The 16,334-nt window shown below is 37.8% G+C and overlaps 2 protein-coding genes across 6 annotated transcripts in view; one reads left to right on the top strand and one right to left on the bottom strand.

Moving 5' to 3' along the window:
* ECT2L (epithelial cell transforming 2 like) overlaps positions 1–13,510 on the top strand; it is a 63,907-nt gene extending 50,397 nt beyond the window's left edge. Inside the window, exons 15-20 of the mRNA XM_021693523.2 lie at positions 297–370; positions 469–625; positions 1,307–1,372; positions 2,756–2,844; positions 11,366–11,538; positions 13,383–13,510. Of these exons, the coding sequence (XP_021549198.1) occupies positions 297–370; positions 469–625; positions 1,307–1,372; positions 2,756–2,844; positions 11,366–11,538; positions 13,383–13,510 (687 nt within the window). The remainder of the gene's footprint in view (positions 1–296; positions 371–468; positions 626–1,306; positions 1,373–2,755; positions 2,845–11,365; positions 11,539–13,382) is intronic.
* A 1,912-nt stretch (positions 13,511–15,422) lies between these two features.
* REPS1 (RALBP1 associated Eps domain containing 1) overlaps positions 15,423–16,334 on the bottom strand; it is an 86,985-nt gene continuing 86,073 nt past the window's right edge. For all 5 annotated transcript variants that reach the window (XM_021693074.1, XM_021693075.1, XM_021693076.1 and 2 more), the window contains one exon: positions 15,423–15,980. In XM_021693074.1, the coding sequence (XP_021548749.1) occupies positions 15,912–15,980 (69 nt within the window). In that variant the 3' untranslated portion in view covers positions 15,423–15,911. The remainder of the gene's footprint in view (positions 15,981–16,334) is intronic.

Below are 16,334 nucleotides of genomic sequence, written 5' to 3'. Positions count from 1 at the left end.
GTCACATAGAATTAGATAGAATTAAATTAGAATTTTAACGTTAATCCAGGCCTACCTGGTTGCAAAGTCTATTTTGTCTATACTGATTAAGTTCACGGAATAGGGTTACCTTATGATATAATTAATACACTGTACTTAGTAGACTAGTAAGCACCGAAAGTACTAGTCATGCTTTGGTTAGATGTAGTTGTTGCCCCTTCTGCTTTGAGTGCATCATAGACCATGCCTGTCTGGTGGAACAGAAGTCTCTTCAGCCATATTATATAGCAAAATTTTGACATAATGCTCACCTTTAGTGCAGAGAAATGATACCAGCATTCCGAGCTTTCCTGAAGAGACATGATAAGACCATTGTGACCAAAATGCTGAGGTAAGTTCTGAGGGAGTGCACAGTGGGGCGCCCCAAGGACAGGGCACACTTTGACCTTCAGAGAGCGACCAGGGTTCCCTTTTCCCTGCCTCATACAGCCTCCCGGAGCTGCTTTTGTACCCATCACGAAGATTTGAAGAATATGTTAATCTTCTCTACGCACTGAGGCTTCACACTCCCGCAGAACACGCTGACCGTGGGGACGTGACCACTGCAATTGACCGACTCAAAAAATATAAAAGTTATATAGATCAGGTTGGTTGCTGATAAGAGTTCGTGTCTTTTACAAATGTTACAATGCTTTGTGGTACTGACTCAAAGATCCTGAAATACCTTATCCTTTCGTGGTGTTCTTCAAAGTCTTTCCTCCTTTTAATGTGAAATCATTGGGCTCAGTGATTTTGAACACTAAGAGGATCTATTCTGAGCCAAACAACATGAGACAGAATGTTTTCAGAGATCTGGATAAGTGCCATAAAACTTTTATTAATATGAAAGTTTGAAGAATTGAATATTTGGATTGATTTTTCTAGATAACTAAAAGAAAAAAAGTAAAATCGTTTGTTTTGGAAGGTACTTCTTATTAATTAACTTATCTGCCTCAGTAAGTATAGCAATCATAATTATTCTCTGAAAGAATTCAGCATCTTGGAAGACAGTACTATCATTCTGAAAATATTGTTGTGATGTGCATATTACATGGGCATCCAGGCTGAATGTGAACTGAAAACTTATTTTGCCCTGAAGATACTTTGTGAATACAGTCTTGTCACTTGCCTCTTTGTTTTTAGAACACTGGGGACACGAAACTGAGATTTTTTACTAAAGTTTATCAAAATACTGAGCCCTGTATTAAGCGCCATAAAATATTTTAATCTATTTTTATGTATAAAAACTTCACAATTTTTGTTTGCCTAAAATCCCTTTGTTTACTAGATGAAGCAAAACATCAGTATGAAAGATCAGCTGTCAGAAATACAGAGAATCGTCTGGGGATGCCCGGTACGTATTCTGACGTGCTCACTACATCTCATGCTCATGAATATAACCTCAAGTTACTGGCAAAAGGAGACATGCAGATTTCGATTCCGCTCATGTCTGTTGAATGCCCGCCACGTGCCATGTGCTGGCAAGCTTCCACATTTCACATCCTGCCTCGTTGTAAGGGTGCATAATGAGAAGAGGCACAAGTGGACTTGACCCCATCCCATTACTTTTCTACAGTCTTAGCTCCTTGACTGGTGCTTCTGTGAACATGACCTCCTTTGGGGAAAGGGGCCATGTCTTCTATTGTTTTATATCTTCCTGTACATAATGCCTGGTGTAGGATTCTGTGCCCTGAGGATATCTGAAAAAAATCTTAGGAGTCCTCTGTTGGTTGTTACCTATAGAATATCATCTGGTCCCAGCCTACCTTCTCTCTTACTGCCTTGCCTACCACTTCATGATCAAATCACACAAATCTACTCATAGTGCTCCAATAATGTTAGCCTTTCTCTACACATTTGACCTTTGCCCACGCTTTCCTTCTCTGAAATTGCCTTCCTTTCCCACTCCACTGGATAAACTATTCATCCTTTAAAAATCCAGTTCAATCATCATCTTCCTTGTAAAGTTTCCCCAACATCTCCAGCTGTGAGTTCCCCCACCCCCGTCTTGGGTATCCTGCAGCACCCTGAACATCTCTGTCACACTTTTTTATGACCCTTAGTTCATAAGACTGAGAACTCCATCAGGCATGAGCTACGACTTACTTGTCCTCTGATGTTTAGCGTATAGTAGGAGCTCGATATATGAATTATGTTGAATTAAAGTGCCAATTGATTGGAAACATTTTTATTTGGTCAAATTGGGGAAACAAGATGGAGCTGTTTTGTTAGAATTTAGATCTGCACATTTTGGTAGGGAGAGAGGAGTTGATTGGATTACCAAAAGTCCAAAATCTTGCAACTCACAGAGTCTGAACTTATCTCTGGATCACTGTTCACACTAAGTGATCATCTCATGGCTAGATTGGTAAAAGTGTCTAACTTCTGAATTTTTAACAATCCATTCACTTCCTTTTCTTCATAAATCCCTTCTTACCTGCTCCCATCCCCTCTTTTTTTTTTTTAATACTAGGAAAGCTTTTAAAGCATTTATAAATAAAACAATAATTTCAGTAGTTTTAAAAATTATACAACACCTTCAAATATAGTTTTCACGTGAATTCTGTGGTCTTTCTAAAGAAAACCTCTTTTGTCAATAATAAAAACATTCATTTTTTCATAATTAAACTGAGTTCTACTCAACACAGCTTCTGGGGTATAAAACAGTTCTGCAGTAGTGGACTTTTTATTTTCTACAAATTTATGAATGTTTCTAATTTTGTTTTTGGTTTCATAGACTCTATCAGAAGAAAACAGATATCTGATTAGGGTCCAAGATGTAGCCCAACTTCACTGCTGTGATGAGGCAGTAAGTTTCTCTTTAAGGTAAACACTTAACTATCCTATGGCTGTGACTATGTCTTGCTCATCTTGTACCTGGGATCCGGTACAGTGTTTGACACAAGTCTGCAACAAATATTTGTATTGGACCGAAAACTTAAACATACATTCCCCTGCAGTACTATAAGGTGCTTTATTACCATACTCACATTCCAGGCAGCTACTGGATAGAATGGGAGAAAATACATTATCTCTGCCAGAACCGCAAACTGCAGAGTAGCAGGAATTCTGAGGTTGGTCACTTTCCTACTGAAAGGAAATGCAAGTGTTGTGGGTATCACGTTAGTGATTTGCTCACCTATAACAAAAGAGAAGACCAGTTAATTATCTTGATAGTTATTGAGGTTAGTATTAAAAAGGTTTCACCAAGAGACCATCATTATATTGAGGTCTTACCATATCTGTTTTGCACAGTGCTCACAGTAGTGTTAAGACCAAAAGATGGGAGGGTGCCAATTTCCATAAGCTAGCATCCCCTTTCCTCTTTTAGAATAAGGATGGGCAAACTTTTTTCTGGAAAGGGTCAGATCGTAAATATCCTAGGTCTTGTTGGCCAGATGATTTTTGTGGCAACTACTAAATTCATCATTATAGCATAAAAACAGCAACATAATGATACAACACATGAATGATACAATCTGCATAAACAATACAGTGCATAAATGAGGGAGCATGGCTGAGTTACAGTAAAACTTTATTTACAAAACAAGTGGTGGGGCCATAATTTGCTGATACCTATGTTGGAAAATTATTTGCAGAACTGTGTTCTCAGTATTAATGGCAAAGATGACAACTCAACAAATAGTAACCAAATGGAGAGAAATCAACTCCTTTAATTCTTCCAACTCCAATAAAAGAAATAAAAATTGATTTGCCTCTTATTTCAATGAATATTTCAATGAATGTTTCCCAAAGGTGTAGGTCAGGGGCGTGATTGGAAGAAATCCAAAGCTTTCACCTCTATTCTTGCCTAGAGTGGTTCTAAATGAAAATCAAATCATGTAATTGTGTTACTTTTCTCACGATCACAGTGTTTTTTGTTTTCTTTGTTTTCTTGTTTTTGTTCAATAGCAACAGAAATGAACTGCAGTGATGGAAGGAAACTACTTATCAAACCAGCAATTCTAAACACGCTGGTGTGGTAGGAGACATGCTAGGGATTATTCCAGTTTTTTATTATTAGAATTTATTTTACCTTCATGTATTCATAAAGGTAACACTCTCCTTTTATGTAAGTCTGAGTTTCTGACCTACATAATTTACCTTTTCTCTAAAGAATTTCTTTTAACATTTCTTGCTAAGCAGGTTTACTGGCAATGAATTTCCTCAATTTTTGTTTGTCTGAGAGTCTTTATTTCTCTTTCACTTGAAGGATAACTTTGTTGGCTACAGAATTCTGGGTTGCTGGGTTCTTTTCTTTCAACACTTATTCTACTCTACTCTCTTCTTGCTTGCCTGGTTTCTGAGGAGACATCCAATGTAATTCTTATTCTTGTTCTTCTTTGGTAGGGTTTTGTTTTGTTTTTGTTCTTTGGGTTCTTTTAAGAGTTTATCTTTGATTTTCTGGAGTTTGAATGTAATACGCCCTAGGTGTAGATTTTTTGGTATTCACCCTGCTTGGTATTCTCTAAGCTTCCTGGATCTGTGGTTTGGAATCTGTCAATAATTTTAGAAAATTCTCAGCCATTATCACTTCAAGTATTTTTTTTTTGTTTCTTTCTCTTTGTTCTCCGTGTGATACTCCCATTAGACATATGTACACATTTTATAATTGTCCCACATTTCTTGGATAACCTGTTCCTTTCTTTTTCAGTCATTTTTTTTTCTTTGCTTTTCAATTTGGTAAGCTTCTATTGATGTATCTTCAGGCTCATTGATTCTTCCCTCGGCTATGTCCAGTCTGCTATTGAGCACATCAAAGGCATTATTCATTTCCATTTCAGTGTTTTTAATTTCTACCGTTTCTTTTTCATTCTTTCTTAGAGTTTTCATTTGTTTTTATTACTAATTTGTTCTTTTGTTGCATGTTGTCTACTTTTTTCATTAGAGTCCTTGACTTATTTATTATAAATATTTTAAATTCCTTGTCTAATAATTCCAACAACATCCCTGCCATATAAGTCTGGTTCTGATGTTTGCTTTATCAAACTGTTCTCTTTCCTCTTAGCATGACTTTTAATTTTTTGTTGAAAGCTAGACATAATGTATTAGGTAAAAGGAACTGAGGTAAATGGGTCTTCAGTGTGAGGTTTTATGTTTATATGGCTAGATGTTAGCCTGTGTTTACTGTTTGTTGTATCTGTGGTGTCAGAGGCTACAATTTATTTTGGTGTTCTTTTTTGTCCCCCCTGTTGTCATTGAGTTTCCCTAGAGATCCCTTAAATAGGGTTTGAGCCTTCTAGTTCTTTTTAGCTGTGATCACTGGTCATTATAAGGAATTCTTATTGATGTGATATCAAAGGGGAAGGAAGGAGAAGGGAAGAGTTCTATAGTTTCATGGTGGGTCTTAGTTTTTTAGTGAGCTTTGCCCTAAGCTAGGACTTTCACAGTGTTTTTTCAGTCATTTTTGTTTGTTGTTTTGTTTCCTTTCATTTTTGTACCTCTAAAAGGCAGGAAGCCTGGAAGGGGCTGGAGGTAGGTATTTCCCCTCCCCCATATTGGTTAGATTCTGGTAAAATAGTTTCTCTTGAGGGAAGTCCTTTGGTAAGGAAAAGAGAACTCTTCAGGCACATTTCAAAAAAAGTTACCTCCCCCCCCACTTTCTGGTCTGAAATCAGGAAGAATGAAGACATTTTTCTTTGATCTTCACAGTGAGAACCTGGTGGGGCTCCTGGAAGTAAAACACATGCAAGTTTTAAATTCATGCAAGTGGGGAGAGAATGTTCCCCTAAGGCTAGGCTTCCAGGGGTTCTTAATATCTTAAAACTAGTTCACTGTTCCAGCAGGGAGTTTCTGCCTCCAGTAAGCTGTGTTTCTCTGTTTAGTGTGTCTCTCCAGCTTTTGGGGTTCTGGTTTACCTTGTGACCGTAATTCTTTGATGGATCAAAGAAGAGCTGTTGAAGTTTTTCAGCTTCTTTTTTGTTGTGAGGATGGAAGTTAGGACTTGCAAGCTCTTTACATGTCCAACCAGAAGCCAGATGGCTCAGTTATTAGAATTTAGGCTTGACTTCAGTATTTGGACAACAGAGAATACATTTAACAATTTGAGGATCATGGGAGAATACTAAATTATTTTACACTCTAATTATGAGGTACATTTATGTTAAAATCTCAGTGATTTGTCAAGCAATAAATGTAAATGTAACTTTACATTAACATTTAAAATTAAGTAAATGCAAGATAGGTTCATATTTGAAAAGATATTATAGAATTTTTAGTCTGCAACTTTGTTTTCTATCATTTTGGAAAGTCAGATAAAACTCAAGAAATCCCACTCCTATGACTTCCATTAGGGATTTCTACTCAGAGAAAACTCTGCTTATATTTATACATAAAATGCTGACTTACATGAGTATAAGGCTTTATAATTTACCATATTTTTTATTAATGCTTTTTACTTATTTATTTATTGTAATAATTTCTACACCCACCGTGGGGCTCAAACTCAAAACCCCGAGGTCAAGAGTTACATGCTCTTCCAACTGAGCCAGCCAGGGGCCCCTACCATATTCTTTACATTCTCTCATTTGATACACTCATTACAATCACTTGCTGAGGCAAGTAGGTCTGGAACCATGTTATGGGTGGGAATCTGGATTTAAGTAAGTTGTCTGAGACCACAGAATAAGTTCTGGTCTGAAATTCAAAACCAAGTCTCAGTGCTCTATCTACTGATTAGACCAGCAGGTGGAAAGATGAACTGAGACTTCCTCATAATAAATTTACCAACCGAGCAGCAGGTACTAAACACATTACTGATAAACAAGAGCTGTGACATGGAAAAAAACAAGTCAATATTTGCACTGTAAATGAAAAAATTTCCTCTGGGGTAGAGATGAAGTCATAGGGTCATTTAGAGCTGGGAAATTTGAATGTATTTGTCCCTCTGTTAATATAGCCCACAGAATTTGGGGATATGTTAAGCTTTGATAATATATTACATAATTTGGAACTTCTATAATATCGTTCTTCCAGAAACACCAGTTCTCATTGATGTGACTTTCAGCCTGCTGGTTTTTAAATAGGCTTTTGTTGTTGTTCCTCCTTTCCTCACTCGATGCAGAGGCGACAAAAGGTGGAGCCCTCTAGGACTGGTGAACAGTGGCATGGCCTTGAATCACCAAAGGGAGACATCCACTTCTCAGACCAAGTCCTCTTGAGGAAAAACCCTATTACACTGCCAAAAATGCATACAGTAAACTTTCTTTTTGCCTTACCCAAAGGGACCTACAGTTGGTTACCAGGGCAGCCTCCCAGGGATACTGGACTCTGGCTCTGAATTGACTCTTAGCCTGGCAACTCCGAAAGCCACTGTACTCCTTAGGTCAGAGTGTGGATGTTTAGGAGCTACAGTTTTGGCTCAGGGCAGCTCAGAGAACCTATGGCTTGCTGTTGTCTGCTCATGCCTAACGTTGTAAAATTCCTTTCAAGGTTTTATGTATTTATAGAAGTTGGGTACTTCATCGTTTTGGCAGTCTGATACAATAAACAACAATAAAACACTTCTAGAATGATGTTAGGAATTTAAACTATAATAGACCTATTACATTTTGTTGAGTCATTTGACCTATTTCTGAACAAGAAAAGAAATCCTATCCAACCAAGTTCAGGGAAAAAAAACTCTACCCTTGGAGTTGGTTCTTTTGAATGAGCAGAAGTAGCTTTCTGAAACCCTGTTAGGATCCATAGTTTCCACTTCAGTTGCTCTATTATGTCAATATGAGAGGTGAAATTACTTACTTTTACATATGTAGAGGAATTATTAATTTTTTAAAAAAAGGTTCTGGTGTTCCTTGTCTTTGGATGAAAATTGTTGGAGATCTCGAGGGGATTTATTTATTTAAAAGATTTTTATCCACTCATTTTAGGGAGGGGGAGAGAGAGAGAGAGAGTGAGCAGTGCGAGGAACAGAGGGAGAGGGACAAGCGAACTCCACGCTGAGCCTGACGCAGGGCTGGATACCACAACCCTGAGATCATGATGAGCCAAAATCAAGAGTGGGACGTTTAATTGACTGAATCACCCAGGAGCCCCTGGAGGGCCTTAACTTAGTAAATGGCTTTTGAAAACCATTTTTCTAGATAGAACTTAGATTTATTTTAGATAGCATTCTCATAATCAGATCAAAATAATGAAAACCTCTGTGTGCTTTCAAGCCTCTTCCCCTGCTCATGTCCTCTGATTACAAGTGGCCTCAACTTTGAGTTAATCTGCCCTTCCCTGGGCCAACCACCCGCTTGCTCTGCGTGGGTCACAAAACTGGGATTCTTTGATTTACCTCTACTCTGTGTTACACCTTCCAAAAGAAAAAAAATGATTATTTACCTTTCAAAGCCACTTCTTTAAAGCAAACCTGTATGCACATTCTCTGATAATTCAGATGAAACAGCAATATTTTATTATAGCTTTGAACATTTTTCTAAACTGGTATGATAGGAGAAATAATTGTTCTCATAAGTAATGTGGTAAAATTGCCAAAAAAGGGCAAGAATATGGACGGGAGTCGCCATTTACACATATAGACCATTACACACAGATTGAAATATCTCCCTTCTTGCTGCCTTTCTTTCTCATCCCTAGTTCTGTATGCACCATTTTTGTCAGAATACCCTATCAACTTGATCTAGAATATTGTTTCTTGCAAGATGTCAGTATAGGTGAAGCATCCCACTCCTTCCAGCCTAAATCATAACCACATAGAGATGGGAAGGAAATGCACGAAAAAGGAAAAGGTGGCTGTAGGGGCTGGGTGACCACTGCCTTTCTAATTATCCACACACCTAACACAGCTGGTACCTGCCTAACACGCTCCGAATAGCTGAACCTGAAATATAGTACTCCTCAAAAACGTTTAAGTCCTGGATCCAGTCCTTTGCCTAGCATGACATGGTTTAACAGATGATTTAAATGCCTCACTCCTCGTCCCGCATCGGGCTCCCTGCTCGGCAGGGAGTCTGCTTCTCCCTCTCCCGCTCCCCCTCTTGTGCTCTTTCTCTCTCTCTCACTCTCTCTCTCAAATAAATAAATAAAATCTTTAAAAAAAAAAAAAAATGCCTCACTCCTCAAAATGTGGTCTGCACATCAGCATTGTCAGGGAGCTATTAGAGATGCAGAAAACCTCAGGCTACTCTAGTTCTACTGCATCAAAATTTGCATTTTAACAAAAATCTCCAGGTAATTTAGAGGGACATTAGAGTTTGTACTATGTACAAGTCAGAGCCATTATCATACATAAAGTGGACTCTAAATGGTAATTATAGCAGGTTTTAAGGACAGTCATCTGGAGGTTTTTGATAAAAATACATAAAACATTTGACCAATCAATCCTACCCCCCAGAAGCCTATCTGATAGAAATAACAACACGTGTAAGGGATTTGATTATAAATAAAGATCAGTTTATTCGAACATTGCCCATAGTGGCCATAAAGAACTAATTAAAGGAAGGAGAGAGGGAGAAGGGAGGAAAGAGACCCAAGCCTGTAAACAAACCCAATGGGCATCAAAATGGGAAGAGTTGAATAAATGATGATCTACACACACCATAAAGTATTATTTGGCCACTAAAAAAGAATAAATTAAAGCAGCACCTGGGTGGCTCAGTCGGTTAAGCATCTGACTCTTGATTTCAGCTCAGGTCATGATCTCAGGGTCCTGGGATCAAGCCCTGCATCAAACTCCATGCGCAGTGTAGGGTCTGCTGGAGATTCTCTCTCTCTCTCTGCCCCTCCCATCACGTTCTCGCTTTCAAATAAAAGAATCTTAAAAAATAAATAAAGCCGTACCAGTTAACTTGAAGTGATTTCCATTGCTAAGCGAGAAAAGCAGGAAAAAAGTGTGGATGTTACCATTTTTGTAAAATAATGGCAACCTACCTGTAAATAGATGTGTATACATGTACATATGTGTGTGATTACCTGAGCAAGTAAGAAAACAAGGACAGACAGGTACTAGTTTGGTAACTTGGGTGGCCTGAGTGCAGGGAGGAGGGAGCCAAGCAAAAAGAAAAAGTGAAACAAAAAAGGACACTTAATAAAGGCGGTGGTATGGATTGATGCCACTTTAGCATTTATGTAAAAGTTTATGTAGATTTAAATTGACAATTTAAAAAATAAACAAAGATAGTGAAGATAAAAAATGAGACTTCCTCTGTTCATCAAGCTAGTAAATGGACTCCCTTCCTTAGAGTAACTGAGGGTTGCTTGATGCTTCTAGAGAAAAAATGTTTGGTTACCCTACAATAAAACACTGAGCTAGCGGGCGCCTGGGTGGCTCAGTTGGTTGAGCGACTGCCTTTGGCTCAGGTCATGATCCTGGAGTCCCAGGATCGAGTCCCGCATCGGGCTCCCTGCTCGGCAGGGAGTCTGCTTCTCCCTCTGACCCTCCCCCCTCTCATGTGCTCTCTCTCATTCTCGCTCTCTCAAATAAATAAATAAAATCTTTAAAAAAAAAAACCCCACTGAGCTAGCTTCACTTAGCCACTCCTGGTGTGGGGGGAGGGGGGTTGAGGACACTGCGGGGGGGGGGGGGCGGGGAGGGCTCCCCTAGCTCCTCCCCAACATGTTGCTTGACTGCCTGGTGAGTACTCACACAAGCAAACCCATACTAGAGTACATTGGCGCCTACCACGCAGGAGACCCGGCTCCAGCTACACAGCAGCCTAGAGGGTAATAGATGGAGGTTGAGGGCACGACATTTTGCCTGCTGATAAACATGCCTCAGTTGACCATCATAGCAATCTCAGTGAAAATGAAGAGCTACTTCTCACCTTTCATACTGATGAAGTGTATTATCTGTTGATCTCCCTCCAACCAAAATTAGAAAAATTCTAATTTCCTACCTAGTTCCTTTAACCTTCAGTTAAATGCTTTTCTTTTCCCTGCTTTGTACTTAAGATACCTTGGGCCATATTGGTTCTTGTGCTTTTCTCTACCCCAACCTGTTACACTGAAGATGAAACCAAACCAAACCAAACTTACTTTCCCCAGATTGCCCAAATACGTCAGATACAAAATACCACACACTTGGTTTAACACAGCTCTAGCATAATTCATGTTGTAAAGGAGGAAAAGTTCAGTGTCTCTTTCCCCCACATCCCCACATTGAATGCTTGTCCAGTGGGTAAGTTCAAACCATTCCACCAGGAACCTTGAGGCCCACCCACAGCAGTGGTCTGAGAGACAGAAGGGAATACAGTATTCACACCAGGAGAAAAACTACTGAGAACTCCAATGAGCCATTCCAACCTGTCTGTAGTGGGCAAAGGCCTCAACTATTGGCTTATCAATGCAAAGATGGTGAATTGTGTAACAAAGTATGTCCATGTAACCCTTCTTCACTTTAACACAGGCTCTATGAACACACCCGTGACCTCAGTCTTTTCCTCTTCAACGATGCACTGCTTGTTTCTAGTCGGGGCACATCTCATACTCCATTTGAGAGGACTTCAAAATCAACCTACCAGTTCATTGCATCAGTGGCCCTTCATAGGTTACTTGTAGAGGATATTCCAGATTCCAAATGTATGTATTATTTTTCTTCCAAGAGTTAAAGACCTTTAGAAAGCTATATTATATAATGCTCATTAACTATTATAAAGTAGGAAAAGGACTAGAATTTTCATTTGCAAGTTTGCAAATAGTTCTTCCAGTATTTTAGGATTTCATTAATGTAAACTTTGCACCTATCGGAAATAGCAAAGGAAAGGAGTGCTGGCGTTGTCAGACATGCACCCTACATATTAGGAAAACAAATTTCAAAAATCATAAAGGGAGGCATGAACCCACATCATCCTGAGTTCTTCGAAGCAATCTGACAGGAGAGCCACTACTCACTACTGCTTGTAAATGTTACAATTTTATACTTTTACCTATCACTTTTCCATTTTACTAGGGCTATACTGTCTATAGATGTTACTATATTTTAGATTTTTATATGCTGTTTCCATTCCACTAGGATTAAGTGATTATTACAAATCTATGTACCTTTTCTTAAAGTCATATTCAAGTTGACACTTCTTCTGTAATTGACAGACTTGCAAAGGATGTTTAGTAACAGACATTTCACTCATTAATAACCTCAATAGAACTCTCGTCTGTTACAAAAAGAAATCCTACTTAAAACTACCATGCCTATTTTTAGTTATTATCCTACACGCTACTTCCCAAGCTTAAAAGGATCCTTCTCGGGCGCCTGGGTGGCTCAGTTGGTTAAGCGACTGCCTTCGGCTCAGGTCATGGTCCTGGAGTCCCGGGATCGAGTCCCGCATCGGGCTCCCTGCTTGGCGGGGAGTCTGCTTCTCCCTCTGACCCTCCTCCCTCTCCTGCTTTCTGTCTCTCATTCTCTCTCTCTCAAATAAATAAATAAAATCTTTAAAAAAAAAAAAATAAATTAAAAAAAAAAAAAAAGGATCCTTCTCTTTTCTCAGTTTCTGATAGGCCAGACAATCTGAATGGAATATCTCTCATTCAATACTCTTCATCGCACGTCAAGGCAGGACTTAACGGTTAAAGCTGGAACGAAGGACTTAGATAAAGAACTCACCCTTAAAAAAGGGCTGCTTCCCTTTAGTTTTAGCCTCATTTTAAATCTGAGCCTGAGAAAAAAATGAACACCAAAGGTGAAAATAAATATTTCCACCTAGAAAACAAACTCCGGTGACATGGGTTAGTAATCTATAATCACCGGGAATGGTTAAAGAGGGTAGGACATCTGCTTTTAGTCTCCCCTTAGTCAGCTGTGCTGTCTCAAAACATCGTTATGTAACGTGCTAGTCAGCTGGCACTCAGCTACATTGCTGGCTTAATTCTGACAAGGTGGTCCAGGCCTAGCTCTCAGCATCTCTACCTGCACCAACTCAGTGCAGACCTTTACTGGTTCCAGTCCTTCAGGAGTGGCCGAGACAAGGAGTTAAAGAACATGACATCATCTACCATCTACCAGTCTTTAAAAATAACTAATTTGGGTGCCTGGGTGGCTCAGGTGGTTAAGTGTCTGCCTTCAGCTCGGGTCACAATCCCAGGGTCCTGGGACCGGGCCCCACATCAGGCTCCCTGCTGAGCAGTCCCTCTCCCTCTGCCTGCCCCTCTCCTTGCTTGTACTCTCTCTCTCTCTCTCTAAAATAAATAAAAAATTTTTAAAAACGCTGCTAATTAAACAATCACAAAGATAAGATTTTTTAGATTATATTTGAATTATTCAGTATTTTTAGGAAGTTATATTCTAAACTGGACTCGTATTGGAATCCCTTTTTAGTTTTCATGAAGTTCCTAAAGATGACTTGGTCAATTCTTGAATTTTAAAACATTTTTTTTCTTTTGATTGTGACCTGCCAAGATTAATTAGTAGACCTCAAATATTTCTACAGATATCAAGAATGCATTTATTCTTCATGGTCCAAAACGTGAATGGATTTGTGCTACAGAGGTTGAGGATGATAAGTTCCTATGGTTGTCAGTACTCCAAAGTGCAATCAAAAGTAGTATGGAGAAGTGAGAAAACATTATGGGCGCTTATTCTCCCTGGCAAAGACAATGTATTTTCTGTTCCAGAAGATCCGTAGGAAGCAGAATGATGATTTGTCATGGATGATGGGAGAATGAACTAGGACGACCCATAAAGTCCCTCCTAACTTTTAAGCTTTATCGTCTGTGTTCATAACTATGTGAAGAAATGTAAAGTACAAACAAGTTGAGTCCAAAATTTTGAAGCACTTCTTTTGGTAGTTATTTTTCACAGACACTATTGTTTAGATTAATTTGACAGAACAAGGATAATTGTGTATTTAAAGTTTTGTTTTATGATCTAATGAAAACGTCAGAATAAAAAAATGTTTCTTAAATGATCGGTCTAGAGAAATATTTTGTTGACTTACCTATCATATCTATAAATTTTCATGATATAATTACTGATTTTAAAATTGTATAAGAAATATAAATGGCAATTTACTCAAAAACCTGTCACATATGCCCTTAATATGAATGTACTCTCCAGAGAGCATTAAAAATAAACCACTACAAAGGTTACTAAAAAGTTTTCTGTGATTTTTAAGTGTTTCTTGGTTGCAAAATTAAAATTTTTAGACCTTCCAAGTAAGAAGTTTTAAAAAGTTAAATTAGACACTGTTAAATTAGAAGGCTGTTGGGAAAAAACAAGCAAAACACCTTTTTTTTTTTTTTAAAGATTTTATTTATTTATTTGATAGAGAGCACAAGTAGGCACAGTGGCAGGCAGGGGGAGAGGGAGAAGCAGTTTCTCCTTTGAGCAGGGAGCCCGCTTCTCCCTCTACCCCTCCCTGCTGCTCGTGATCTCTCTCTCAAATAAATAAATAAAAGATCTTTAAAAAAAAAACAAAAATAAAGAAATTAAGACAATTCTGTTTGAAGAGAAACAGCAAAACACGTGTTCAGTAGTTTTCTGTACCTTTAAAACCTTCATTTAATTATTTAACAAACTGAAGCCATAATCTGTTAGGCACTTGTAAATTTCTGCTGATGTATGCAGTAGTAGTAGTATTTTTTACTTGAAGTAGATATTGATCTTGGAAGCTTTCAGTTGTCAGTTTCCTTTTTGTTTCATATCTAGTAGAGTCTAGGATTGTGAACTGGGCTATTTTAAACATTTTCTTTTTTCAATAACAAACATAAATTTCTTCTAATTCTTAAAAATTTAAATTCTTGTTAAAAAATGTAGAGAAATTAAAATATTGTGCTGTTTTATTAGTGTAAAATCACACTTTGTTTCTCTTACGGTATTATCCATGCAGCTTAACATCTATGATCCACAGACACGCTAAACCATTAAAGGGAATATCTGCTATTAGCAGTGAATGCAAATTTACATGTTATCAAAATGTATATATCATATAATATGAAACAAATCCTAAGACATTTTATCATCCTGAATAGGGCACACTTCAGAAGCTCTGTTAATAGGAAAAACCAGTCTCTATGGCCAAAGATTGAATGACAAGATAGCTGAAGGTAAACTAGAAATATCAAGGAATTTCCATTTATTCCGTGAATAATTAATGCCCTCAGAAGTTTTAAAACATTATTACTTGAAAATAATCTCTGTAGTGACTGATAAGCATAAATCTCTAATTGAGAATTAAGTGCATAAATCATGCAAAAAATGGTGTTTGAATGTGGACAGTACTTACGTTGTTTGTGGTTTCAACACTTTCCCTTTGCTTCTAGGGGACAATTAAGACCTGACTTCATAGCCATTTCCTAAGTTTACATGACTGCTGAGTTAAAATTTCACACACAAAATTTTTAGGTTACCGGTGAAATTGCTCAATTTTCACTGGGAAAATTATAAAATCTGACACCCAAGTTGACATGGAAGAGCCTGAAAGTACCACGTGACTCCTGAGGAATGCAGATTATGGTTAAAGAATGCCTCATCCAATACAGTCCCTTCAAATCAAAAATTAACTAGGAAGCTCATTTTAAAGATTTCTACAAAATATAGATTTTTTAATGTAAAATATTAAACCTAAAAGACAAATTGACAATTTAATTTTGTCTCCTTTTGCAAATATTTCAGTCTGTGCTTGAGATATAAATAGGAAGGCCATTCTGTAAATCAAACCAGTGTGAGGTTCTGGCCACATAAGTATACTGGACACTGTTACGTATTCCTGATGCTATGGCGTAAGAAGGGTGGGCTGTGCCAACAAACACAATATATCCTCCAGGAAAAGTCATCCTGACCCTTTTATTGTTGAAATTAAAAAATAAAAGATACTTAAATACAGGTGAACATAGAGGGCAAAACAGAATCATAAAATTTAATGTTGAATTAAGCAGTGAGCTGAACGTTTGGGTCTCCAAATTGGCTTGAACCCAAAACTGCTTAAAAATGGGTATGTTCACAGTTAACGGCAATTGGCTTATAGGTGAGAGAATGGTCGAAGCTGTTCCAGTTGAACTTCCAGAGAAATTCTCTCTTCAAGAACATCCTGAAAAAGATGCAAAGTTAAGTTATGTTTCAAAGTATATAAAAATGAAGGCACATCTAACAACAACTCAGCATCAAGAACACAATTTAAATTTGTTAAGACGACGAAGGGAAAGTCATATTTTAAAAGGATACTTCACTTAGCAAAGTAGTTTATGTGTAGGTAGTATTAAAATATGATCTTAATTAAAATCTTTTTCTTATTAAATAAATCAGGGTAATAAAATGTTTCTTGTTTAATTATTAGAAAAGCCAATATTTGCAAATGATGCTATTAATGCATGCATTTTGCATAAAGCCTACCTCCTGCAGTAATAGATGAATCAATTAACACAGATTCTTTTCCCCGGTGATT

The sequence above is a fragment of the Neomonachus schauinslandi genome, chromosome 8 (genome assembly GCF_002201575.2).
Source record: "Neomonachus schauinslandi chromosome 8, ASM220157v2, whole genome shotgun sequence".
NCBI classification, from domain to species: Eukaryota; Metazoa; Chordata; class Mammalia; order Carnivora; family Phocidae; genus Neomonachus; species Neomonachus schauinslandi.
Note: the sequence above shows the minus strand (reverse complement) of the source record. Positions and strands in the feature narration are given on the sequence as shown.